The 26,584-nt window shown below is 40.8% G+C and overlaps 1 protein-coding gene across 4 annotated transcripts; it reads right to left on the bottom strand.

The window, feature by feature from the left end:
- Positions 1 to 742: 742 nt before the first annotated feature.
- Positions 743 to 24,926, bottom strand: gata6 (GATA binding protein 6). Of its 4 annotated transcripts, none has more exons than XM_078216436.1 (8): positions 24,903 to 24,926; positions 22,671 to 22,867; positions 19,460 to 20,372; positions 11,964 to 12,130; positions 5,131 to 5,256; positions 4,178 to 4,265; positions 3,961 to 4,082; positions 749 to 1,809 (listed from the first exon to the last, which is right to left on the bottom strand). In XM_078216436.1, the coding sequence occupies exons 2-8, from the start codon at positions 22,716 to 22,718 to the stop codon at positions 1,747 to 1,749; spliced, it is 1,527 nt and encodes a 508-aa protein (XP_078072562.1). In that variant the 5' UTR covers positions 22,719 to 22,867; positions 24,903 to 24,926; the 3' UTR covers positions 749 to 1,746. The 4 variants fall into 4 exon arrangements, with proteins under 4 accessions (XP_078072564.1, XP_078072562.1, XP_078072560.1 ...); XM_078216434.1 differs by lacking the exon at positions 24,903 to 24,926 and adding an exon at positions 23,174 to 23,264; XM_078216438.1 differs by lacking the exons at positions 22,671 to 22,867; positions 24,903 to 24,926 and adding an exon at positions 22,009 to 22,133 and having other exon boundaries at positions 743 to 1,809.
- Positions 24,927 to 26,584: the final 1,658 nt, after the last annotated feature.

The following is a 26,584-nucleotide window of genomic DNA, read 5'->3' as shown; positions in this document are numbered from 1 at the left end:
AAACATCTGAATGTGACAGCAACATGAAATCTGCATTGCTGGTCTGTATCATTAATAACCCAAAACAATGGTGATAGCTGTTTGCATTGCCACAGTCTGTTGCCCCCAAAAACGAACTCATTGAAATGGTTTTCCAGTGCTCTCTAAACAGTGGTATCCCTCATTCACTGGCAGAAGAATTGTGAGGTAAATGATAAGCATGTGTCACCCTCTCTCAAATTCAAATACTATCACCCATTAGAGTTGATGAACTGTGGTTGGCAAGAAAACACATGCATTTGATTATAGCCCAACTCATTCATCTATGATATTTCTCATTTTCTTTAAAATTATCTGCTTAACATATTCAACCCACGCAAAATAAGCAAGCGTTAGACTAAGGTCACATGAAACATAATGTTCAAACATTAAACATAGTACAACAAGCTGTCAGTTGCTAAGCATGATGGAACTGCAATACATAAACCCTTTATTTAAACTGAGAATATAATTCTGACTCCTTTGAATTTGAGTGCGATACCTATAAAATCGAATAAGAAAGTTCTCTGTTCTCTATGGTATAAAGACGCATAAATATAAAAGAATTATTCTGGTGACACTTAACCATTAATAGTACCCAAACACAAAAAAAATTGTTCTTATTTGTTTTTGTCAAAAATCTGATTGGATCATTATACATTTCATTGAAAATTGTAACCGACTATAGAGCAATGAAGCATAAAGTAAACACCAATAATATTTTCGAAAAAGGACACTTTTTAATCTGTTTTCAAGAAACAAATAACAATACAAGCAATGACATACACCTTTAAAAATGCATGTACCGGTCTAAACACCAGTTTGTCTTTTTTATACACTTTGCATCATCAAAGCCAAACAATCTTCAGACAATTGTTTCAGAAAAATATTTACATTTCATCGCATAGGTAGTAAAGTTTGCATTTCATTTCGTCTTGCATATATTTAGCCTATAGCCAGGCAATATTTTTGTGTTTTATTTTTACAAAACTTACAAAATGTAATGCAATAACGAATTTACCTGAGAGGAAATTTGTTCTTAACATAATGTTTCTTTTCCCAAACTACCGAAAAGACTATACGGATGATTCTTAAAACACAGAAAATGAATAAAGTATCCAGTTGCAGATACTGACTTAGCTATCATCTTTAAATTACACAAGTACCATTAACTTAGAAGGTTTACATTCATTGCTAGAAGAAGGTTTGTTTAATTTTGAACCATTTTGATTTAATACTGATTTCTGCAATACTAATTGCATTTCGTTTTGTACAATGCAGTTGTTAAAATGTGGAAGAATACATCCGCTTGTTACCCTGTCTCTAAAACATTGACCAGTATGAAGCCAATGACTGCAATGGGAACTTTCAGAATGTGCATTGCATCAAATAATCTTCACCATCTATGTCATTTCAAATATAATTTGATTTCTTTCGAGTTGTTGCAGGAACAAACTTGAACAGTAATGTGGGAGGCTCATTACCAATGCTCGTTTTGAGAAAAATTAGGTAATGTCAGATTACACTTGACTGCAGCATTGAACATGCCTCAGCTGCTTCTTTGCATACATTTTTGGCCTCGGGATTATCTGTAGTCTGAAAGTACTCATTACAGCTTTTTGTTAAATAAAACTAAATGGATCCAAAATAAACAGGCAGCTTTACTGGCTGCTGGAGGATGTGCCTTTCCTTGGAGATAGGGAAGAAATTATGTTCAGAGATGTGCTGTTATCTGACTCCATGGAGCTGTTCATCATCAGTCCACATTGGCTGCTGGAAGGGTTGATAGTCCTGCAAAGTTGGAGTCAGTAGACAGAAATGAGTAAAGGGAAAGTTTGGCAAATTGCCTCTGCAATCAAAACATATAAAATCTAGAAATATTTTGTTCACTTTGCCATTTTTACTGTCTGTGATTATTTTTCTTCTTTAATTGGCAAAACATCTGAAAATTTGTAAAATGTTGAGGGCAGCATCATTGTAAAAATGTACATACAAATAAGGGAGGGATGTCAAGTCTATCAGCATCATACTGCCCCAACTATCCTATCTGAAGAATCATAAATCTCAGATATAGATCTTAAGATTTACGCCTGCATAGTCCGACTTCTACTCTGCAAATTTAAGTACACTGCTTTTGGGCTTTTGCTTTCTCCTTGGTTGGCACTGCTAAAATGGACCAGTCAACAAAGATTAGCAAAAGCATTAGATTACATCAAAGCCTAGTGGTTTGGCATACTACGATAAATAACCAGACAAATGTGTTCGGCTTCAAAGAGAAATACAGAATCAGTTAGTGAGAGGCAGGACTTAAATTGTTCAATTAAAGCTTAATTTATTTTCAATGACTGGAGTAGGTGAATTAAATAGTGACATCGCTTAATTAGCATTTGATGGAAAATTACAATTATCAGAAAAATTTTCATCAGCACTCCTCAAGGTAAAAAAAAATCACTTGAATGGTAGTAAGCCTTCTTACCAGTCACAAATTTAATTGTAGATGAAACTCTTCAAAAGAAGTAAGAAGTTTATTTTCTTTAAGTGTTTGCCCAAAGAAAAATCTTGGCAGTCTGCATGAGAGAGACAATCTGAACCTTGCCTTCTCTGAAGAAGGTGATTAACTGTTCTGAGGTGAACTAACAGAACATAGAGATTAGCTAATAGAGGAGAAAAATTAATCTGATTTCTTTCTCTACGTATTCCTACAGATCAAACATGTCCCAAAAATTTGTGCTGAACAATTTGGCCATGCTATATGTCCCAAAAATTTGTGCTGAACAATTTGGCCATGCTATGAAACCATGTGGTTTTCTGAAAAGTCGATTTCTTATCCTTGCTACTGTACGAAATCAGGAGAACAAAAGATCACAGGATAAATACAGATGAGGCAGGCCACTCGCCAAGGTTTTTAGAAAAACCTATTATCTGCCAATCACAACATCCAACTATCTCTTAGATGATTCCAAGATGCTTGTATTTACTCTCTGTACGCCTGACCAACCAAAACAGCAGATACTACACAAAGGCTTTTGGGTCAGGATAGTCTACGGTTTCAGCATGACATCCATCAATTTACATTCAACCAATTTAGCATGAAAGATGATCATTCTACTATATTTCTGATTACTGCTTCGCATTGATAGAACATGTTATGAGGTGAGATATGTTAATAGGGTGACATGAAGAAAGATGGAAAGTGGCCAATGTGGAGAATAAATACCAGCTAGATTTGTTGGACCGTAAATTCTATGTAATGCTTAAAGTCGATTCTGCCAAAGCCACTTTTTCAAATTTACCTTAATTATCTTGACACCATTCATTGTTGATGCCATTTTTGTTTCCAATGTGTTTTACAATACACACATTGTATTAAATTTAATTTGTGGTGCGGGTTTTCTGGTGATGGAAGCGGTTCGCTTTTGGTCACCTGTGGAATTTTCAAGATCACCCATGTTTATGGTGTTTTGTGTGGCTCACCCATCCCAATGCCTGGGAAGCCATCGCAGTGGATTGCCTTCGGTGGGACCAGAAGATCCCACTGGGAGAACGGGCCAGAAAATCCTGCCCTGTAACTTTCCACCCACTTACAGATTTTTTTATCTATCTCATTTGGTACTCCGTTCAATTCCCTCATCAATTCCGTACACCCTCCAAATTTGAATGGCTCGCTGAGTCAAAGCCACTGCCATTAATTTGAAATAGTTACCCCATCAAAAAATTATCAAAACTACCCCAAAGATCTTTTGCAAAACTCTGCCACAAAGCCTTCTGCCCATAGAAAATAGATTCAAAATAATATTCTTTTGCTTGCATATTAGGATCTCAGAATTGAACCTTTTTGTTTATATAACTTAACATTTCTGGCAGTAAGAATAACTTCTAAAAAAGGTAGTCAGTGCTCATGGTGCAGTATAGAAACAGGCAAGGTTTGCATGAGAAACTTACCCCTGAGGCTGCAACTGTGGTCTGTCCAGGGGGTGAGCCGCTTTTCACTCTGGGTATCTCCTCCTGATTAGATGTAGAAGATGATGATGAAGATGGAGTCATTGTGACTGTATTGCTTGTGCCTGTAAAATATTTTGTCAGCCAGTCAGTCATATTGTTGAAGATGATATTCTACACTTATTTTTAAGAGCCTTTCAACTGGTAATCTCAGACTCACTTGAAGTGCCTTTGGACTTGCTTAAATTCTTAGGTTTTCTTTTTCGAGTCTGGATTCCTTCTTTCTTCATTGCCAGAGGCCGTGGTACCTATTGGTATGAATGAAACATGTTTTTAAACTGAGGCTCATTATGAGATAACATAATCAACCATTTGAAATTGAGAGATTTTTGTTTTAGCAGACAATAAACGGTACAGTGCTTAAATGAATATATTGGGTGGGATTTTCTGGTCCGTCCACCACGGGACCAGAAATTCCCACCCGAGATCAACGGACCTTTCACTGCTCCGTCAAATTATCCATCCCACCGGCAACGGTTCCCATGGCGGGGAAGACAGTAAGATTTAGGCCATTGTTTTTGTTAGTAAAATAGCTATATGACATCGTTACATATAATGAAATAGTTACTGCTTATTTTTCTTACATTAACTAACAGAATCTAAAATTTGGATGTACCCAGTAGGAATCAAATGAATCAAGGTAAAAGATTTTCTTTTTCCCTTGATGCCCAATAATATTTTTTTTATTTTTATTCAATTAATAATAAATGAATTATTATTATGGGCATCGCTGGCTGATCAGCATTTATTGCCCATCCCTAGTTGCCCGAGGGCAGTTGAGAGTCAACCACAGTGCTGTGGCTCTGGAGTCACATGTAGCCAGATTTCCTTCCCTAAAGGACATTAGTGAACCAGATGGAATTTTCCGACAATCAGCAATGCTTTCATGGTCAACAGTAGATTCTTAATTCCAGATTTTTTTAATGTATGAAATATATGGTTCCCAATTTTAAACCAAATTAACAAATACAACGCAATCATTATACATTTTACACATCCTTGGGTGAACCGTAAAAACTTGATTCTGTCTGAAGAAAGTTATTAAAATTTCTCCCAAAGTTCTCTTGGTGTCCGTGTGGAATTGGTCTCCAGCAGAAGGAGCAAGGAACGTACCCCATGAAGTTTCATGTAAAGCCCACAAGCATTGCAGACTGGCTCGCCTTCTGCATTCCTGCGCCACAAAGTGGTGGTCGTTGTGTGACAGTTCGCACAAGCCAGGCCAATCCGTCTGGACGAAGACTGTAAGAGAATCAGAGACAAATGAACAGACCATTGTAATCATGATGCATAAATAATTGAAAGTCATGTTAATTCTAATTGCTTATAGTTAACATCATTACTTTGAACTTCCGAAATTGCTCAGAAATTGACTACAAAATGCAATCTAGTAAAGCAAGAACAAAGCTTAGAAAACGTTTCATATTTAGAGTAAGAGGTGGGGTAATAAATAGATGGATGAAACCTTTTCTAAAAGTTATTCATATATTGTGCAACACATACATGTGACACTGCATGTGGAAAGATTTTAGAAGCTTTTTATTTCACTCATGAGATTGGCTGCAAATCATAGGCAATGGTTTGTTTCCATTCCCTCTATTGGAAATACATCGTGTCAAACACTTCATAATTTAGGAAAGTTGGGATTATTAGTAGCTTTTAATTTGAAGTTCACTTCAGTATGAAGTGCTTTTACCTCATGTTCGAGATTGCAAGTAATCTCTACTGGTGGTAAATGATTAATCTGAGTCATATTTTCAGACCCAAAATTGTTTACATCAATGAAGTGCACAGAGATTATAGAAAGGGAAAAAATGACACCGTAGATTATTATTCATGATTATTTCCAACCAAGTTTACTCAAATTTCCATTGCTGAATTTTATTATTGTGCTACAGAGTAGTTGTATTCTTTTGATATTGCAGCAGCATAGAATGCACATAAAAACCTAACTGATTGAAGATCAGGCATTGACAGCAGATGGGAGGCAGGTAGAAAAGTACCTGGATGAGGAGTTGACACATCATACATTCAAGGCTATGGGCCAAGTGTTGGTAAATGGGATTAGGTGGGAGGTCAAGTGTTTCTCGTGTGTCATTGCAGACTTGATGGGCTGAAGGGCCTCTGCTGCACTATATGATTCTATGGGGCTCCCTCCAACAGGCATTCTCACCCTATTTCATTTTCACACTGACTATGGTTAAACTGGCGTGCAGGCACATTATACTAGAGTACAGTTTATAAAGCTCCAATGTGGCTAAATAAGCCACTTTCCTTCTTTAATGAAATTGCAGGAAAAATGATTGCTGATTCATGGCACATAAATCTGGTATCTAAAAATAACTCGCAGTAATTTTGGGGAGAGGTATAACTAAGCCATGAGTTATGATTCGCTACAAATTGCCAGATGAATTGTACTCCTTTCCCATTAATTTCATCAGAACCAAAAAATTACCATCTTGCCATGAGCCTCCCCATTTGGTATCATGAAATTGCTAGACTTGTTCCTTTGTTCATTCATTGGTGTCATCATCTTCCCAGAAGGTTGACAGCCATGTACCTCCACCTTTGTCCTGTGCTGCCCCTTACATATTCCACATAAGTCAGCTACAAACAGTCCATTATATCCCTCATCCATTTTCTCCTCTGCTTTCCTCCCCTAGCTTTTCCATTAATCTTCCCCTCTAATAGCTGTCTCTGTCTAGCATCTGCTCTAACGATGTGACCCAAGTATTAAATCTTCCTCTCTTTGATGTTATGCACTAATTTCCTCTATTCTCCAGCCATTTCCAGCACTTTCTCAGTCTTTCCCTCCATGTAGGATATGCAGAACATCCTTCTATATGCCCAAGTCTCACATGCATTCAGCATATCAATTATCTCTTTGTTGTCCATGTCTCTGAGACATATAACATAGATGACAAAGTATTATCTATGCATTCTTTTACTATGATTCAGGCTCAGTTATTTTCATATTAAGATTCTAACAAAGTTGGTTTTGGCTATCTTAATCCTCCTTTCACTTGTTATAGGATATGAAGGTTTATTTCAATTTTCATTTCTGGCGTTAGGTCTCTGCTTATCACTATTGTCTTGGTCTTCTTCACAGTCATTCTTTATCCATGTTCCTCACTCATTGCTTACACTTAAAACAATTTATAGAATCCGACAGAATCATAGAATCCTACAGTGCAAAAGGAGGCCATTTGGCCCATCAGGTCTGCACTAACCACAATCCCAACCAGGCCCTATCCCCATAACCCCATACATTTACCCTAGTTAGTCGCCCGGACACTAAGGGGCAATTTAGCATGGTCAATGCACCTAACCCGCACATCTTTGGACTGTGAGAGGAAATCGGAGCACCCTGAGGAAATCCATGCAACACAGGGAAAATGTGCAAACTCCACACAGACACTGACCCAAGCCGGGAATCGAACCTGGGTCCCTGGTGCTATGAGGCAGCAATACTAACCACTGTGCCGCCATGCCACCCCTCTAGTTTCCTCTAGTGCCTCCTCTGACTCTGCAATCAGTGCAGTGTGCTCTCCCTATCTCAAGTTGTTCGTGTTCAAACCAAAACGTTGCAACCTGGCAGATCTCCTATGTCTCTAAGGGTAGCTTCAGTGTCCAGATTGAACAGTTTGGGGGATATAACACTTCCCTGCCGCACACCCCTTTTGATTGGGAAGTTAGATTTGTAAATATGAATGAATGTCACTCCAGACTTTAGACCTGGTCATTCATTACTTAGAACTCTGTTATGGTATGATTTATGGTTATGACTCCAGCTTGCAGGCAGGAAAACAGAATAATAAAAGTATGTCACTTCCCTTCCACCAGTTGTGCCTATTTTTTATATGTTCCTTTTAAAAAAAATTTCTATCTCTTTTTAATCTCCTTTTCCTCTGTTTATGTGCTTATCTGTATTCGGTGTGCAACTCCAATTCACTCCATTTTCTTTCTGGCCACACACTCAGTTCATTTCTCTATCCTTAAATGTTGAGGGGATAAATCATTGGCCTCCAATGTTCAGGATAAACCAGGGGCTGTTGCCGTTGCCCTGCCCTTATCAATTCACATTTCCAGAAATTTGCAGTAGAAAACAATACGATTGAAGGGTGTGAATTTTTAAAAATCCAATTCACCGCTCTTGCCTTGAGATGGGGCTGCCCCAACTGGACCAGCAACAGGACAAGTTAGTGAAACCCTATCAATGTGTTTAACAACACGCTTGACCTGAGGGTTGTTTGAAGCCAGCCTTTAGAGATATGCTGTGGTGTGACCACTTCAAAAACAATATTTACTCATTCCAATCCAACTCCCAAAATCATTTAGCTAAAAGGCACCAGACCACTTTTGATCGGTGACCTCACATTTTGGACTTAAGTGTGGTCCAGTTCAACACTAATTTGAAAAAGTCTTCATGCTCCACATTAGATTATATGCAGGTACACATTAGATTGCCACACATGTGAAGCAGCCCTCTTGATGGCTGAACTCAATGTGATGTACGGCCAGAGTGTACATTGAATGAAGACTTATAAATGTGCTGCTGGAGATCACTTTCCCTGAGCACCTATTCGTCTGGGAGCACTGCTGCTGTAGGAGTGCAGCCCATAGCAGTAGGTGCGCACCTAAGAATGGTTCAGATGCTGCAAAGTATGGTCATTGTTAAGCTAAAATGAATTCTACAGTATATGGTGTAGGAGAGATGAAACAGCTGCAGGTGAAAGTAAAGAATGTGCTGGTTATAGGCCACATTATAGGAAGAGCGTGAATGCACTGGAGGGGGTGCAGAGGAGATTCACCAGGATACTGCCTTGGATGGAACTTTTAAGTTATGAAGAGAGGTTGGATAGGCTTGGGTTGTTTTCGTTGGAGCAGAGAAGACGGAGGGGCGACCTGATTGAGGTGTCGAGGATTATGAGGGTCATGGACGGGGTTGGTAGGGAGCAGCTGTTCCCCTTAGTTGAAGGGTCAGTTTCAAGGGGACACAAGTTAAAAGTGAGGGGTGGGAGGTTTAGGGGGAATTTGAGGAAAAACGTTTTTACTCAGAGGGTGGTGACGGTCTGGAATGCACTGCCTGAGAGGGTGGTGGAGGCGGGATGCCTCACATCTTTGAAAAAGTACCTGGAAGAGTACATTGCACGCCATAACATTCAAGACCAAGTGCTGGCAAGTGGGATTAGGTGGGCAGGTCAGGGCATTTCATGCATCGGTGCAGACTCAATGGGCCAAAGGGCATCTTCTGCACTGTAGTATTCTGTGATTCTGTGGTTATTTTATGCATTATCAGATTAGTCAATGCGGGATATCCAGAATAAAAACATCCAGATATAGTTGAATCTTACTATACAACATCGACAACAAAAAGAGCAATTACAGAAACATGTTTCAGCAACTTCAGCCACATTGAATAGATGGCGCAAGCAGTTTTATTCCTTCTACTCGGGGCACCATGCTTTTCAAGTCGCCTTTTTGTTCAAATTCCCAACTGCTATAAATCTCCAAACCACTAGACTCGATCTGTTGGGGAATTAAAATTGAACACATGCAATGAAGGGCCAGTTGTGGAGTGTGAATGGTGGTTTACTATTTCCTGACTCTAATGGGAGATCATACTAAAAGATCAGTGCCTTACTGGACTCATCATCCATCCTTCAGTGGCCAGGAAGGTCGGAAGAATTCATACATTTACAGTTTGCAATTGGGAGTCCAGGTTATCTTTGATTTCCGTTTGCTAGCTAGAGACTATGGTAGATGATTAAACTGGTAGGAATGTCCACGCCCTTATCCCTCACCCCCCAGCCCCAACTTCTGAATTGCATCATCTCACCAGCATCATTAACTGGAAAATCTATAGGGTGCCAGGGTGGAAGTTCAAAGTTTATTTCTGAAGAATGGGATGGGTTGACGTTTGATTGTACACAGTTTCAACATTTTAAAATTCTCTTTTTTTAATTATCGGCACGCGTTACCTTTTACATCCAAACTGCGATTTATCTTGCAATAAAGATCTTTTTTAAAAACCATGGTATTGCAGAAGTGCATCAGAGCAACATATTTCTCTGGAGTCTTAATGCAAACTCTAACCCTAATCGTGGAAAATGACTGCTGTCCGTTCACAGCACGGTGACACAGTGGTTAGCACTGCTGCCTCACAGCGCCAGGAACCCGGGTTCAATTTCAACTTTGGGTGACTGTGTGGAGTTTGCACATTCTCCCTGTGTCTGCAAGGGTTTACTCCGGGTGTTCCAATTTCCTCCCACAATCCAAAGATATACAGGTTAGGTTGATTGTCCATGCTAAATTGCCTCTTAGTGTCCCAAAATGTGTAGGTTAGATGGGATTAGCCATGGTGAATGTGTGATTGTTTCCCGGCATCTCCACAGAATGTGTGGAATTACAGGGATAAGACAGGGGAGGGCCTGGTTAAAATGTTTGGTCAGAGAGTCCTGCAGACTCGATGGGCCGAATGGCCTCTTCTGCACAGTAGGGAATCCAAGAATCTATTTCCTGGGCAAAAAGGTCTGGTTTAGTTTCTTGACTTCGAACCTTCCCTGTGTCTCCACAGAGGCTACGTCATCCCTATCAATTCAGACACAATAGTATTCCCTGTCGCCTTATCTCAATTCCACTGCGTCCATTTGTCTCATCAAATTAAGTGGCTGAAGATATTAACAGTCCTCCCCCAGATTTAGAAGGCTTTAAAGTTGTTTTTTTTGTGTTAATACAATTAAAAAGGAGCGTCATTTGGAGAGGGGGCGGGGGGCAATTGTTTTTCAAAGCTAATTAACACTCTTTTAAAAAGGTTTCTCGCTGTTAACACGGAGAATGGGTGAAATTAAGGTGTGATCAGATGGAATCTCGGCGGTTTGTTTGGACTTGTCGAATCCACCGACTGTGCGTTGATTTATTTAACACCATGCCGCTCACCAATGCTAATTTTCGTCACATTGTGGCAGACGTATTTAACAGCATCAGCGGCAGAACAATGTGCTAACTTTGTATTCCTCTTGGTTACAGTGTGGCAGAAATTAATTCAAATTTTAAAAAAATATATGATTAATATCGGATGCTTAGGCTGCTTAGCCTAGATTATTAAAGGGAGGCAGTGACTGGTCTCCCTTCTCTCTCGAATTAGAAGTCGAGGGAGCCAGGCGCTTACTTGCTCAAAGCAGTTTCACAGATACTGACAGACCTGTTGTGTATTCCAAACAAACATTGTTTCTAGTTTAGATTTGCAGTTTTCCCATAGGGAATAATCCAACATTCCTTCCGTGTTGCGTCTTTAGTGAGCAAATTGGAATTTTAGAAAGAATAAAAATCAGCAAATCAGAGAAAACATTCATGGGATGACTACACTTCAGATGTTTCAGTTTATTATTACTTAAGCCATGTTTTAAGATGTGGCCGTAAAGAATACTGGGATTTAAACTATGTGAGTTATAGGGGAGACCCTAATTGATAAACTGAACGGCAAGGTTGAGAGTAATACAATAATGATTGGAGATGGTGTATTTCACAATCACAACTGGATTCTGCAAATAATCGGGTGCAAATCATTAAGGTTTAAAGTTTTTCAAGTTTTTTGAAGTGTATTTATCAATGTCACAAGTAGGCTTACATTAACACTACAATGACGATACTGTGAAAATCCCATAGTTGCCGCACTCCAGCGCCTGTTGGGGTACACTGAGGGAGAATTTAGCATGGCCAATGTTCCTAACCTAACATTAAATCTAACATGAGACAGTCTAGTGGGCCATTCCACAGCAAATTCCAAAGTCAAAAGTGGGGTAGGCTATATGTTTTCCCCTGATTAAGTTATTTTTACTCCATATTCTGTGGAGGTATTGCTGCCTCACAGCAGGTTATCTTCCACACTTTATCGGTCGTATCTGCTGTAGCTGGAGTGCACTGACGGGGTGACATAAGTCGCTTACCATTCTCTTCTGAGGTTTGATAAGAGGTCGGCTGAGTCCGTTCATCTTATGGTACAGACCGCAGGCGTTGCACAAGTAATGCCCGGTGCCGTCGCGCCGCCACAAGGGAGTGGACATGGAGCCGCAGTTGACACACTCCCGGGCTTCAGACAGTTCGTCCAACAGTTCTGTCATCCACACACATAAACATGAACAAATTCACATTATTGAAAGAATTCACCGCACAGAAATACTGTATCATATAGCAAGGTTCTACTGAATCAATATCCATATCCTCTTCAGTGCTACCAGACTTTGTGAAGGATTTGGATTGAACTATAAAAGCTTTACTAGAATCAGGGTCCTATTTTCTATCATTTGTCCTATATACATTTTGTACAAGTTTAAATTTTAAACATTTAAATGTGTTTTCATGGTTTAAACTTGCTCGCTATTTGAAAGGGAGATACAATGGATAGTTCAACGTCAAATTCTCGACTCTCCCCACTTATCTTGTTTACAGCGCAGTTATTCAAATTGCCTCAGAATCCGTCCCAAGAAATGAGAGGGGTTGCAAGTATTTGGGTAAAAGTGACCTGGCTGCTTAGAAACAAATAGTACCTTTAACTGTTTGTCTGAAAAAACAGCTTTGTTAAGAAAATAGTCGTGCTCTACGATTAATGCTCTGTTCATTTACAAACAGGTGAACACATCCGCCTGAAATTCCTCACTCCTCTTGATTTTCTCTCGTTAGTTTCCAGAGGAATTTTAGAGGAATCTACTGGAAGTATCCAATAGGTGCAATTGCGAGGAGAGTTATATCTTAGATTTCCCCGATGGGTGGCCATGCTTGTTGCTGAAAGGGACGCTAGGGCATTTTTAAATCGTGACCTCCCCCCTGATTGGATTAATACCAAGTCCCAGCACTTTCAAATGGCATACTAGCGGTGATCGCTCAACTGTTGCTCTGTATCCAGGTCCTGACTCCGCAGTTATGCGGCATTTTTAAAAATTTTGCCACCCTGCACGTTCAAAGAAAACGCTGAATATCTAAGCGAGATAGTCCCACCCAGGCCAGGCTTTGCTGGCTGGGGAAAGAGTGATTCACGAGGCGGTTCAACGGGCTGATAATCAGCCCAGGAATCCTTCCACCATCTCTCCACTAAAACAAAACAGAGCAGTCTCAAAATGTAGGCATGTCTAATATAAATAGCCCCAAATAGTGTTTGTTGTCTCTACCTGTTTGACCCAGTTCGCTGTTTATTGCCCTCTACTTGTCCGAATCATTTTTAAACAAACCAGTCAGTTTCTTGTTGTTTTATCGGGCATCCACAATTCGTTGTGAATATGTTGTTCCGGTATTATCCCATGATTTGTAGTGAAAAGCAGCCGCTCAATGCTGACTACAAACTTCCTTTACGTCAATCGGAGTTTTAAAAATATTTAAAAGCCGTCTTTAAAGAAACACGCTTGCATAAATAATTGGCACCGCAAAAGCACTTAGGAATAACAATTGATCCACGAAGAGGGCCCTATATGATCTACTGTACATCTTTATTCACTCCAGAAAAATAGGGCCCTATAGGATCTATTGTACATCCATATTCATACCAGAAATTTGGGGCCCTGTATGATCTACTGCACATCTATATTCACACCAGAAAAATGAAACACTGTAGATGCTGAAATTGTGAAATAAGATACCCCCCTCCCCCCCCCCCCCCACACGGGTGCTGCCTGCTTGCTGAGTGTTTGCAATTTCTTCTGCTATTATTTCATAGATATGGACTTTAACCTGGTGTTGTGAGACTTCTTACATTATTTCATAGACCACCACCCGGATACATCAAAGAGCGAGGACATGACACCACAGGGCGAGTTCTCTTAAAATGTAACAGTTTGTGGCAAGTACAGTGTTCGCACTCATAGGCTTTCTATTTTAAAAAGTTGACAGATTTAGGCAGAAAATAATTTCACTTTTCTTGTAAATACGGCGCACGTACATGGATTCTGAGCAAGGGTTCCATATGAATTTAACCAGAAATTTCCCCTCAGTCTGACTTCCATTTCGAATTTTTGTTTTAGTTGCCAAAGTAAGAGATTTGGGATCCTTCAGATGATCAGTAGGTTTCTAAATGCCGAATCAAAAATGTTGTCGTTCTGTATGAAATGAAGTAAAGCACTAGCGTGCGCTCTTATATTCCTCACACAGTTGGGAAAGCACATCTTGTCTGGTTGATTCCAAACTAAAGAACACGCGTTTTCCGCGCTTTCTTCAGTCCACATGGGAGTGTACGGCCCTGCAGCCTCTGGTTATAAATCAATAGCGCTATAATACCATCAGATTAGACGGCAGGACCTTCCTCCAATTGTCCTAGTTAATAACGATGATGAATGCAACAGGGAATCCTCTTGGCATTCATAAACAAAGTAACTTTCTTTAGAAACAAGTGTGCTACTCGATGACACTGTGCCATTAAAATCACTTGCTCATTTTCAGTGCATCCCAGAATTATGCTAAAATATGTTTTACCTTCAAAATCTTCCCCCCCCCCCCCCCTCTCGAAATTGACCAATCGAAACGCAGAGAGGAGTCAGGCCTTGGGAGGTACTCAAGAAGGTTTAGATGTAACCTACAAGTCTACACTACAAATAATTGCCTAAGGCCATTGTCTCCTGGGTTTGATGGCTGCAACAATAAACAGCAAGCAAAGAGCAACCTCTTTCTATACCCTTCACAGCAGTGGTTACACATACGCTATCTGCAAACACGTTGCCATGCTTCCCGCAGCTGAGCGGTTTATTTTGCGGGTTGTTTCAAAGTTAATTGATTTAGCGCCTTCGTCCCTGCATTTAATGTTGTCATTGTAACTAACTGAGGAGACGTGACAATGAGAAGGGGATCTCCAAAGCATCCAGATGAGCTGGCAAATGCTGCGAGATGGTTAGTTACTCCAGCCCTCTCGGCTGTTATGTGACATGATTATTGCCATTGCACAGTTCTCTGAATACAAAAGGCGAAATACTGCGGATGCTGGAGATCTGAAACCGACAGAAATGGCTGGCAATGTTCAGCAGGGGCAGATAGCAACAGCTTGTCACTGCGGCACATTATTCCAATCTAATGATCAAACATTATTAGTTTAACATTCAAATACCGACAAGAAAATGGAAAGTGTGTCATCTGTGTTGCAATTGTCATTTTTGATACCAACTAATTACCTTTCAACAGTATTTATATTCTAGAGGTAAAATATGTCTCATAAATACGCTTGAGAATATATTTAGTTTCTCATTAGAGAAGTATGATTTTGTTGCATTTTCATTGATCTAAAAAAAAAGGTTCCGATAAGGCAGAATTATACAAAAACCTGGGGAGACACAAGTGGACAATTTCGATGAAGGGAATATGACAGATAGAACTTTCATAGAAATCCTACAGTGCAGAAGGAGGCCACTCGGCCCACCGAGTCTGCACCGACAACAATCCCACCCAGGCCCTATCCTCATAATCCCAGGCATTTACCCTAGCTAGTCGCACTGACACGAAGGGTCAATTTAGCACGACCAATCCACCTAACCCGCTCAACTTTGGAGTGTGGGAGGAGCACCCGGAGGAAACTCATGCAGACACGGGGAGAATGTGCAAACTCTACACAGACAGTGACTCGAGGTTGGAATTGAACCCGGTTCCCTGGCGCTGTGAGGCAACAGTGCTAACCACTGTACCACCATGCCGCCCTTTATGGACCCACTTTCCATATCGCTAGGCAGGCACTCGCAGCCCGGGGTGAAAATTCGCCCTCATTCCAACTGCTCCGATTGCATATTCAATAGTAGTATTCATAATTCGTTTATTCAGAATTGGAGTAAACTAAGCCATATCTTATGCCTCGATCACTTCAACTTAATTGCTCCAAAACCAAGGCTGAAGTTTTGGAGAACGTTTTGCCACAAGTGAACCATTTTGTACTCCCAAAGCATGAGTGAATAATAGTGTTCACAGCTTTCTGTACCACAACCTGCTCCTTGATCGATAATGTGAGGGTATAAAGCGTCATCTCTGAGGGATTCTCTTTAGAAGCCATGCAATCATATAAGGTGCTATGCTGTAAAAATAGCTAGATCCATCTATCGCGGGATGTTACCATTTCAGTTTCAGAAAAGAGTTGTCATTTTTGTCGATTTAGTTGGTCTAACCATGGCAGTCGGAGAGACTGGATTTCACAAAATAAGAATTGTTTCGATAGTAAGTGTGAACTTTAAAATGACTTGGTAACCGGGAACTTCTGATGGGAAGATGTCAATCTGATCAAGTATTCAAACATTTTCAACTGTCAACTGGTTGAACGAGTAATATTTATTTTGCTTGATTCGGACTCAGCTGGGAATGCCAACTGTGTCCATACAGATCTGTGATCTACATGCATCTGGCTGCAGCTGGTTTGTTCCTGTGATTTTGTGCAAAAAGAAGTTGGGGGGGTGAGAGGAAAGGATGTGGCCAGAAATATCAACAATCAGAAAGGCAGCCTAAATGATCTTCTTTACAATGAAAACAGCGGACTTTCAATACACAGAGAGCATTTGGAAAATACACTGGCGCTTATCCATTGCGGGGCATCAAAGGAACAATTATATATAGTATGTATTATAATAATATGTAATACATATATTATATATAATATGCGAACTGCAAACGCTCCAAATCTTTACACATGTCTAAACCCAAACACTTCTGAGTCCGCATGTAGTCACCGCGATTGGTGTGAAAGATCTGTCTTTGTTGGAAACCGTTGTTATTGTCTTCTAAAAGTCATTTCAGCTTTTAAAATCTGGCCAGACAAGATAATATCACTAATGTGGAAGAAATGAAACTTTACTCTATGATTTGTGGTTAAACCTGGGAGGGGGGAGGTGGTGGGGCTGTGAACAAGCTTTAACCCTTTGTATGCCTCAGGATGTCATTCTTTGGCCGGGGTGGTCAGGAATGTGGGATTGACCACTGGTCGCGGGAAGATGACAGCACTGAGCTCCACCTATTCTTATTTTTGAAGAATTCTTGATGTTTTTTGCGCCAATTTGTCAGAATCTGACTGAGTGCAAAGCCCCTCCTTCCCCACTACCGGCTACTTTGAATTTTGAATTCAGATCGATGGACTATTAATTTTAAAAGTACTGTGCCCTAAAGTGCAAAAGAAAATCATAATAAACACAACAAAAAAGACCTTACAAAGTGGCAAAATCATTCGAAGCTGGAGAGAGCTTTTTTTTAAGGAGACCTTCCTTATTATTTCTAATTCTAAACGGAATCATTTCTCTCTATATCTTCTTTTTCGACACCTTTCCCCTGGCTTTTTTTTCTGTTATAGAACTATCACTATTCACGTTAAATAAAGGATATATTAACTAAATATGTTCGGAAAGAAAATGTTACGCAAACTCAAGAGGGTCCTTGCATCAGATCAGTTTTTAAATGTGGACCAATGAAAGGGATTCAGGAAAAGAAAATTGCTACTTTCAAAATACAATCCTCGGGACCAAAAAAGGCCTTTGGACTTGCTCCTTCGTTTTTGACATTACAAATTCAAAGAAATGATCACATTAAGATTGCATACTCTGCTTCAGGGTTTGTTATCTGGCGTAAGTCAAAGTTCCGACGTTTATGTACCTTTATCGACTGGCTGTTATCTTTGGCAAATGGGGTGGAATTTCTATTCGTTTTAGTGTCATAGTTATTTTAAAAATAATTTTAGAAACATTCCCGATCAATTAGCATTGGCTTCGACATTCGACGTCGCTTACGTGTTTACTTTTGATAATGTGATTTCGCATCCCCATCCTTGAGAATTAATGTTCCTATTCGAATCTTACCGTCTCCCATTCTCAAAAGCGAGAATATGGCCCAGAAAATCCATCTCCAGCACCACCTCCCCCCCCCCCCCCCCTCCACGTTTAGGACTTCATTTAACAAGACTGCCCAGTGCTTACAATATTTTTTCACAATTATTTGCAAATTACCATGGGGGGATTCGCAGTTCCAACTTTGTTTTGAGTTTAGAATTCCACGCGTTCGTGCAAAGAAATGAAAAACAAAACTGTTAAAAGCCCCAAAAGTTAACGAACAACATATCTTCCGAATTATTTTGCGACAATGTAGTAGACTACAACATGGATTTCGAAATTATAGGTGTGTAGTATACACATGTGTGTCAGCCACCGTTTCAGGTACAAACTACTTCATGTGGGCACTTGTTATCTTTGGCAAATGGGGTGCAATTTTTAGGCCATCAACACGTGTATATTTACAAAACCCAAAGATATTGCAGTTTAATTTCGTGTTAATTCCAGAATCTGATACAATGGAAAAGTATCATTGCACAGGCATTTCAGCGGTTACCGGATCCAAGAACTACCATCCATTGTATAAATCTGTTCTTTTGCTTACTAAAATATGCATTTTTTTTTAGCGTTTGCAAACCGTTACATTGTTACACTGCGTCACATGACTTAGTAACTTGCCCGTTTAACCATTCAAATGCACTGCAGTTAAAATAGCGAAAATCTTTCGTTCTAAATATACGCGAATGGGAGTTGGAAAATGGAAAAAAATGTCAATGTGAATCTACCAGAAAGAAAGCAGGTCCTGTTGGATATATACAGCACGGTGGTACGTGGTGTATTTGGATAACATGAATTGACAGGATCTTATTGCTTGGCATGTGGTTTCGCCATTTCAATGGAATATGCTGACTCGGGGGCTAGAAGTTTCTGTACGTTTGCTAGTTGCGTATTTCAATGTTCATGAGTCTGACGACACTCCCCTTTCTATTCTATGACTTACATTTAGCGAAATCTTCTACCTTCGACTTGTCCCTTTAATGTACTTTTATGTCAGAGAGGTTTGACATATTTAACGGTTTATAACTGTTCGGTTAGGTTAATGGTTTATGCGATTGGAATAAACTCATTCTCGCTGCACCAATACATAGCAAATTAACTAATCTTAGCTTTCTAAAGATGTGATTATATCCGTCACATATTGATTCTTCTTTCACCTAGCTTTTCGCGTTCATAACAGTTTACTGTTGATCTAATATTGACTGAATTGACATATTGTGGAACGCCTGAGTTTGGCGCTTTCGACTGGAATAGTCAGTGTTAACATAATAATTCAAAGAAAGACTTCAGTTCAATGCTATACATTGCTAGTAAATAAAGCTAGAAATTTCAGTCAAACTCGAGAATGTATTGGGAGGACTGGTATCTTCACGATAGAAACTGCCCGCTTTTACAGGTAAGCGTGACACGCCAAACTGTAACATTTACAAGGTTTTTCAAATCAAAGTGTCCTCCTTCTGCACCGCAAGGATTCAATGATTCTATGAAAGTACACGAATATAATTTTAGGCGGTAAATATGCGTGGATGCAAGATGGGGTGATTGCCTTAAGGAACTGCCGGCTACAAGAGAAAAATAACAACACGGCTCGTTTGCAAAAATTGAGAGACTTGACTCACCTCCATTGGGTCCCCGGACAGGTAGAGCCGTGGGTCTGCTCTGCAAACTGTGCAGCATTGAATTTTCGAAAGCTCCTGCTGCTGTCCAAGCCGAAGTCAACTGTGGCCCAACGTAAGAAGTGTAAGGGCTGGGGTAAGATCCATTAAGTGGCCTGGCCAAGGGGCTGGCGTACTGATCTCTGCCGTTCATATTGAGACTGTTAGTGTAGCCAGAATCTCGAGCAGCTCCGTTCGAGATCGGTGGGCTCGGGGAGAAAGAGAATCTGCTGGAGACCATGTGGTGAGGGCTGCTGGAGCTATAGCTGGAGCTCTCAGTGGCAGGCTGTGTCCAGGCCGAGTGGTTAGTAACGGGGTGACTCTGCTGGCTGGCTCCGCTGCCCTGGAGGTAAGGGATACTCTGGATCATGGAGCTAACCCTGGTGGTGGGAACATAGACAGGAGAGCTGGTGCTGGAGTGCATGAAGTTGTTGGGAACATCGTGAGAGTAGCTACTCGGACCCTGGGCAGCTGCCACAGGCAAACCCTGGTACATTTCAACAGCTGGATGTGTCACGAATTCCCTCTTTATCCCCCGGGACAGAAACAGTTTGCCCGTTTGATCCAGATCCGTGATAAAAGTTGCGAGCTCTTCCGAGCCGTGGCCAAAGGGGACGTAGGCGTCCACCGGCCTCCCCTGCACAAGGTGGTGGCTCCTCTCAGTGTCCAGGTTGGTAACCGAGGAGCCCGCGAGCCTCAAGCCCTCTTCCGATGCCGGGCTGCCCTCACTGTGGTGGCGACCGCCAGCAAACTTGAGGTAAGGCTGCTCCGCCGGCGAGCTCAGCCCGTTTGACGCGAGATGCTTTGCCACGTTTGACCAGTCGGGTTCATTCAGGTCCATCCAGGTTCTGAGTAATCCAAACGCCAAAGTGGGATCCTGGAGGTGAGCCCGAAAGAAATACACAGTAAGTGTAAAGAATCAATAACAGTGAGGGGGGAGGGGGTTAGAAAAACACACACAGCAAGACAAGTCATTCTCCAGTTAGTTAATTCAATTAACTCAAGTCTCCCTATTATCATACCGTCGCCAGCAGACCAAAGGAACAATGCTATCAGACACGTAAATATCTTCTAAAAACAAACGTCCCAGCAACTTGGCGTATCTGTCCTTTCTCAACACAATTTAATTTGATAAAACGGTTAGAATTGAAGAATCATTGATTGACCTAGCAATTTCTAAAATATATTGAAGGTCCCTTCACTACCTTTCTGTGGAGACTGATGAAGCCTAAAGATCCCAAAGTGTTTCTCTTTGGACCATCCCTTCATTGGCGCTCATTTTCCCTCTAAATCGATTATTTCTCCAAGTGATTATGACCATGAACTGGTTACTAAGGGCCGTTTTCAACTCAATCCCGACACGAAGAGCATTCAGAACAGGCGTCAAATATCAACCAAAACAACAGGCTGCTTATTAGAAAGTGCGGAAGTTCCCGTTTGAGATCAGAAATGACAGATTACGCTCCCGGGTTTGAAACAAGACAAGTGGTTTTAAGGCGCATCGGTGGCACATAACACATCTCCACATCATCACATATCCCTGGGCCAGAAGCAAGTGGTGCTTCTCCACAATTACCGAGGAAAGCAGGCAGTGCCATTTTACATGTTGCGCTTGGCTCCGATTGTGTTGATCTCCCAAACAGCGTGGGATTCTGCATTTATTAACGTTACATTAGATATCTAATATCATCACTCTTTAACAAGCTGCAGCGTGGTCCGCAAAAAAAAAATCACAACCGAGGGTCCTGGATTCTCGCTAGGGCTGAAAAATCAACATCTTTAACATCGGCTTCGACATTGGGGGTGCCGGAAAGGTCAGGAGGAAAGAGAGAGGACGTACCAAATAGCGACTCATTTCAACACTGACTTTTCCATTCATCCTCAGCAGGTTTTACCCACCTGATTTACATGCATTGAGCTTTACACCGTCCCAGTCTAAACCACGGCAAAGTCTGCCTTTAAATCGGAGCTTTACAAAATCATTCGCATTCCTTCCTAACCAAGTCCACAAGGCTGGCGTGTGACGGAACATGCTGCCACCTCGTCCCTCTGCTTACGCCCTTGCTCCCACCGCGGCGTTATTTGGATGTATAAATGTCTAAAATGTTTATTAAAGCAGGCAACTGCATTCAAGCGGCGTGACCCGTCCTTATAAGTCCCTGCTAACAACTCGGGACCTCGACGGAACTGACCCGAGACAAAACTCGGCAACTAGCAAACTCGAAACCAATGAGTGCTCCGCAGTAGCGAAAGCGCTGAGGTTTCCAAAGATAAGTTCGTCAGAAATTACAGAAACCACACATCGATAGAGATAGGCCCAAAACGAACAGTAAGTAATATGTCTTAGTTACGCCAGACTCGAGTAAGATAACTCCGAGATAAGAACTATAACAGATAAGAACGAAACGCACGATAAATAACCACAATACATCCAAGTACTATCACAGCCGTCATTTTACACTTGAACCAGACCGTACAGCATCTGAAAAGAGTGTGAAGAGAAAGGTGCCGACCTAATGGTGGTTTGCCATCAGTTAGATGTTTGTAGAAGTCCAATATGCCTTAAGAGCAGTGTGTCTAGGTGCTGGGTGGTAGAGTGCGTCTCTCTGCTCTCTACCGGGCTATTTGAGAGGAGGCAGCTCCCTGAACACAATTCACTGCTAAACTGGAGATCCTGATTGGATTTGCACAGTGCTGACTAAACACAGACTCTGCAGCGCCTCCACAGCCGTGCCAGCTCGAACATACACCATGACCCCAGCAAAAAAAAACTCACCCACCAGCAAGACTCCAAACTTCTCCACACGTCTCCTTTCTATCGCCAGTCACACAGAGAGGTAGAGACGGGAAGACTGGAGGAATCAGAGACAGATAGAAAGAGGGAGAGATATATATATATATAGAAAATGATTGAGTGGAGAAAAGAACAGGCGAATCTTTGAACTCCGCTCTGAAAAGCATATTAGAGACTGCTTTCCGGGTGAAAAATGTGGCACCGACTTAAAACTCGTGTGCATTTAATAATTAATCGCGTGTTCAACAAAATGCTGGAGTTTTGTTTTAGGACAGCCAGTTCTGTGGTGGTAAATATTCACTGCACCTGTCTCATTTCAGCGGGTTTTTTTCTAACAGCCCGAGGCTAATACATTTCCAGATACATATTATGCAACATTACCTGGGCACTAACCTCGCCGCTAGTTTGCCCCTGGAGCTTTGCTGCCATTAGTGGATGAAGCGGCCCCACCGCAGGGAGTAAGGGAAAAGTGTTGCGCGGTTAAAATAACTTGGTTGCCCTGAGGTCAGGTGTGCAGTTCAACATTCACATTTCTCTCATCAATCTTCGGCCAAGCCGGGGTTTACAGAGACCTCGAGCTGGATTGGGTATAGGAAAATGTGTAAATTCGGAGTTAAAGAAAACACCCAGGAAATACACACACACACATAACTTCAACAAAGGCTTCACGAGGCAAGGTTTCTGTTGAAATGGGATTATCCAAGTATTTTACTTTTGTAAACAATTGTGTAGGTCCCACTGCACGCAGCAGCTGTGGACAAGTGAATCAAATTATTTTTTAAAAGATCCAATGATTATTTCAATCAGTCGATGACACTCAGATCCTTTCATTCTTACCACTTGTTAGAAAGCAGCAGGATATTATACTGTGGCAATGCATTCACCTTTATACAGAATCCCAAAACGGCAAATCAGTTTGATTTCCATCTTTCAGAAGTCGATTCCCCCACTTCGAGTTCTCAGTCTTACTCCGAGCTTATTAAAAAGCAACAATGCGGCTATCTCCATATCCCACTGGTCTATCCCACACAAAAAAACCCGATCGATACTGTCGTTACACACTATCAGAAATATCGATATTCAAGCACCACCATATCACTGCGAATGTGAGCATTTTTATTCCGACACTTAAGTGGTTTGTATCGCGGCTACAATTATGCAACAGTCGCTTTCCGAGACCTGCTTTTGAGGTCGTTATCAGTTTTGAAAAATCCTTACGTCCAGTCCTTCGAGGGAGTTACAAATCTTTCTGTATCTGCCGTTTGTTGCATAAGAAGTTCTTATTAATCAGTGGTCTGCCCTGTTAATTTGTCTGCGACTGCATTCGAACCATTTGTAATGGTTTTAGTTAAAGCATCTCGGCGTCGGGGGGCCTGACACCTTTCCATTGCTTTATCGGGGGATCCTTCTTTGAAGACTCACACAGTAAGTGATAATTTACTGGCGGGGTTCATTTCACAAACTGGACGTTGAACAAAGTGCAAATTGAAATAAGTAATTCGCCAAAATAATAACGTCGGTGGTTGAGTGGCTTTGATTGAAATTGCGGGATAATCTTGTGGCTCCAGGGTGAATATAAGTCACATCTTGCGGGTGTTACGGTCTGGTTGCTTTGTGTGTGGAGCAGTCATCAGCAATGACTAGGTTTTTGAAGTTTTTAGAAGTAACTTTTATGTTACTTTTTCAACATCGCAAACACTACCAGACTAGGGTGATCAGGAAAAAAAGGTCTTAGGGTTTTATTGTCAGTATTCAAGTTAATGTATAATATTGGGACCAGGTAGAAATAGTTACATCAATCTAGTATATTTAAAGCTGTATGCGTAAATGTGCATACACTCACAGACTGGTGTGGAGCTTGTAATGCGACCAGACAATTGGTGTTAAATGGATTTTCAGTGCACTTGACCGATGGTATGTTGTGTACTAATTCGGTTTGCATTCACAGCGACTGTCTCTCTAAAGCATGAGTCGGATTCAAGTATGAATACACCTTGGTATGTGTAACTATACGCAAATATCCTTATAGTTTGCGATCGTCACGAAGAATGATTTCTTATAAAACTTAATCTGGCTAATTTGGTTTCTAAACTGGGTCAGAGTGTTTAATTGGATTCACACTGTTCGTGCTGAAGAAGTCTGCTTGATCTTGTAAAGAGTGATATCATACAAAGAGCAATTGATTGTATTACCTTGAACAATGGGGCTGTAATTGTTTTTTTTGCCGGGCGATGTATCTTGTTCAATCTAATTCTGATGGGTTGAATCGTCCAGCTGTGAAGGGGTCGCTGCTTATTTTTGCGCAGGAGAGAAAGGCCGAGAATTTCATACTAGCTTTAGTGTCTGGCCCTTTCCTACAACTTGAGGACGGGGCTGCTGCTTCCACGGGGCTGTAGAGATTGTTGTGCTGCCGCGGTCAGCAAGAAGAGTGATGAGGTGACTGGACTAAACAGAACAAGCTGTGTGTGTGTGTTCTCCCCTGATAGCGGTGTTAAAGAATGGACGTAGGACGCCGTGCTGTCTCCCCATCCGAGAGCTCTCTCACATTTTTAACATGCTGCAGGGAAGGAAGGAAAATAACATCAAAACATTCGTATCCCCCTAATTACTTACAATTGGATCCTGGCACAATTTAATCCTCCTGATATGTAAAAGTTTGTGCTAAACGAATTGGATATTTCATTTGTGTACAGGCTTCCCATGAAAGCATGTCTCCAACTGTAACAAACTAGATTAAACGCGTTGACGTACTTTCAAATGAACGATGCTCCAGTTCCAATAAAGGTTATTTCTTCGTGTTTCTTTGTGCGTTACTTATTCACTGGGAGGCACGTACAATTTGAACTAAAGGTCTAACAGTTCGCCATTTGACAACGCTTACAGTGTACATTGCGTTTTAGCAACAACATGAGCAAATCCATTTTCAGTCTACTGTGCTATGTGACAGATCAGTTTTAAATCCAGTGGCATATTATTCATGCCCCTTACTTAAATTCTCCAAACTTCTGTAACTGAAAATATGAAGATATCGGTGAGGACATTGGGTCTTCAATCACTAAACTGGAGACTCCTACTGAATGGAATCAAATTGCGCGCAGCTAATGTTACAGTGAGTTTAAACCATAGTTTAAATTAAAATAAACAATCTGTCATTGTAATTAAAGCCGGTGAAAATATTTTTTGCGAATGTCATATTTCAATCCTCGATCAGTAATTGGCGTGTATGACCAAGTTGGAACGGCTCAGATTTCCACTTATGTAGTATGCAGATATCTTGATGATATTGAAATATTCTAATTATGAATTTCAAGAGGGATTCCTTTTTCAGTGAAAAGATGTCTATATCATTCCAACACATTCCGGTAAACTCAAAATTTTATTATCAAAACTGTCACTCAAAAATAAAATCAGAGGCACAATTCACTGGAAATAAATCAGAGGCCGCGGGGGTCTATCGTCACACATGTTAGTAAATAAGGAGTGATCGCCGAGTGAACGGAATATGCCTTTAAACTCCAATCACAGTGCATACATTTCCAAATAGGACCAGGCTGCACTTCAACAGGTAGCACCATCTGTTTTGAGATGTTGGAAATTCTTTCCGGATCCAACAAGAATTGGTGACATACATTTTCTACCAATGCCTGGCAGTAGAAAAGTGAAATAAAAGCAAATTAGATGCTTGAATCTGAAACCAAATATGCTGGAAAATCTCAGCAGGTCTGACAGCATCTGTGGAGAGAGAATAGAGCCAACGTTTCAAGTCTGGATAAGCCTTATCAGAAAATGAAGATATTTTGATTAACATTTCAATAAAGCAATGCGAGCGGATTGGAGTGGGTGGAGCGGTTGCTTTCCAAAAGCACTGGAGACACAAACAATCCTGCTGTAGTTTATAGTGAATATTAATCTGCCTGGTGGTGTGTTCTTCACTGATTAAAAAGAAGCATCCAAAGTCCAGATTACACCACTTTTAGTGATTTATTTGACCCAAATGTACATATTACAAAGCACCATTTTCCTTAATTGGAACTGCTGCTAAACAAAGTTAGTGAAACATCTTTTAGCCTCATTGAACATCGCAAGGTGCAGAAACATCATTTGATTTGATTTTGATTTGACTTATTATTGTCACATGTATTGGCGTACAGTGAACAGTACTGTTTCTTGTGCCCTATACAGACAAAACATACCGTTCATAGAGAAGGAAAGGAGAGAGTGCAAAATGTAGTGTTACAGTCATAGTTAGGGTATAGAGAAAGATCAACTTAACGCTAGGTAGGTCCATTCAAAAG

This window comes from Mustelus asterias, chromosome 7 (assembly GCF_964213995.1).
Source record: "Mustelus asterias chromosome 7, sMusAst1.hap1.1, whole genome shotgun sequence".
Taxonomy (NCBI): domain Eukaryota; kingdom Metazoa; phylum Chordata; class Chondrichthyes; order Carcharhiniformes; family Triakidae; genus Mustelus; species Mustelus asterias.
This window is presented reverse-complemented; position numbering and strand designations above follow the sequence as displayed.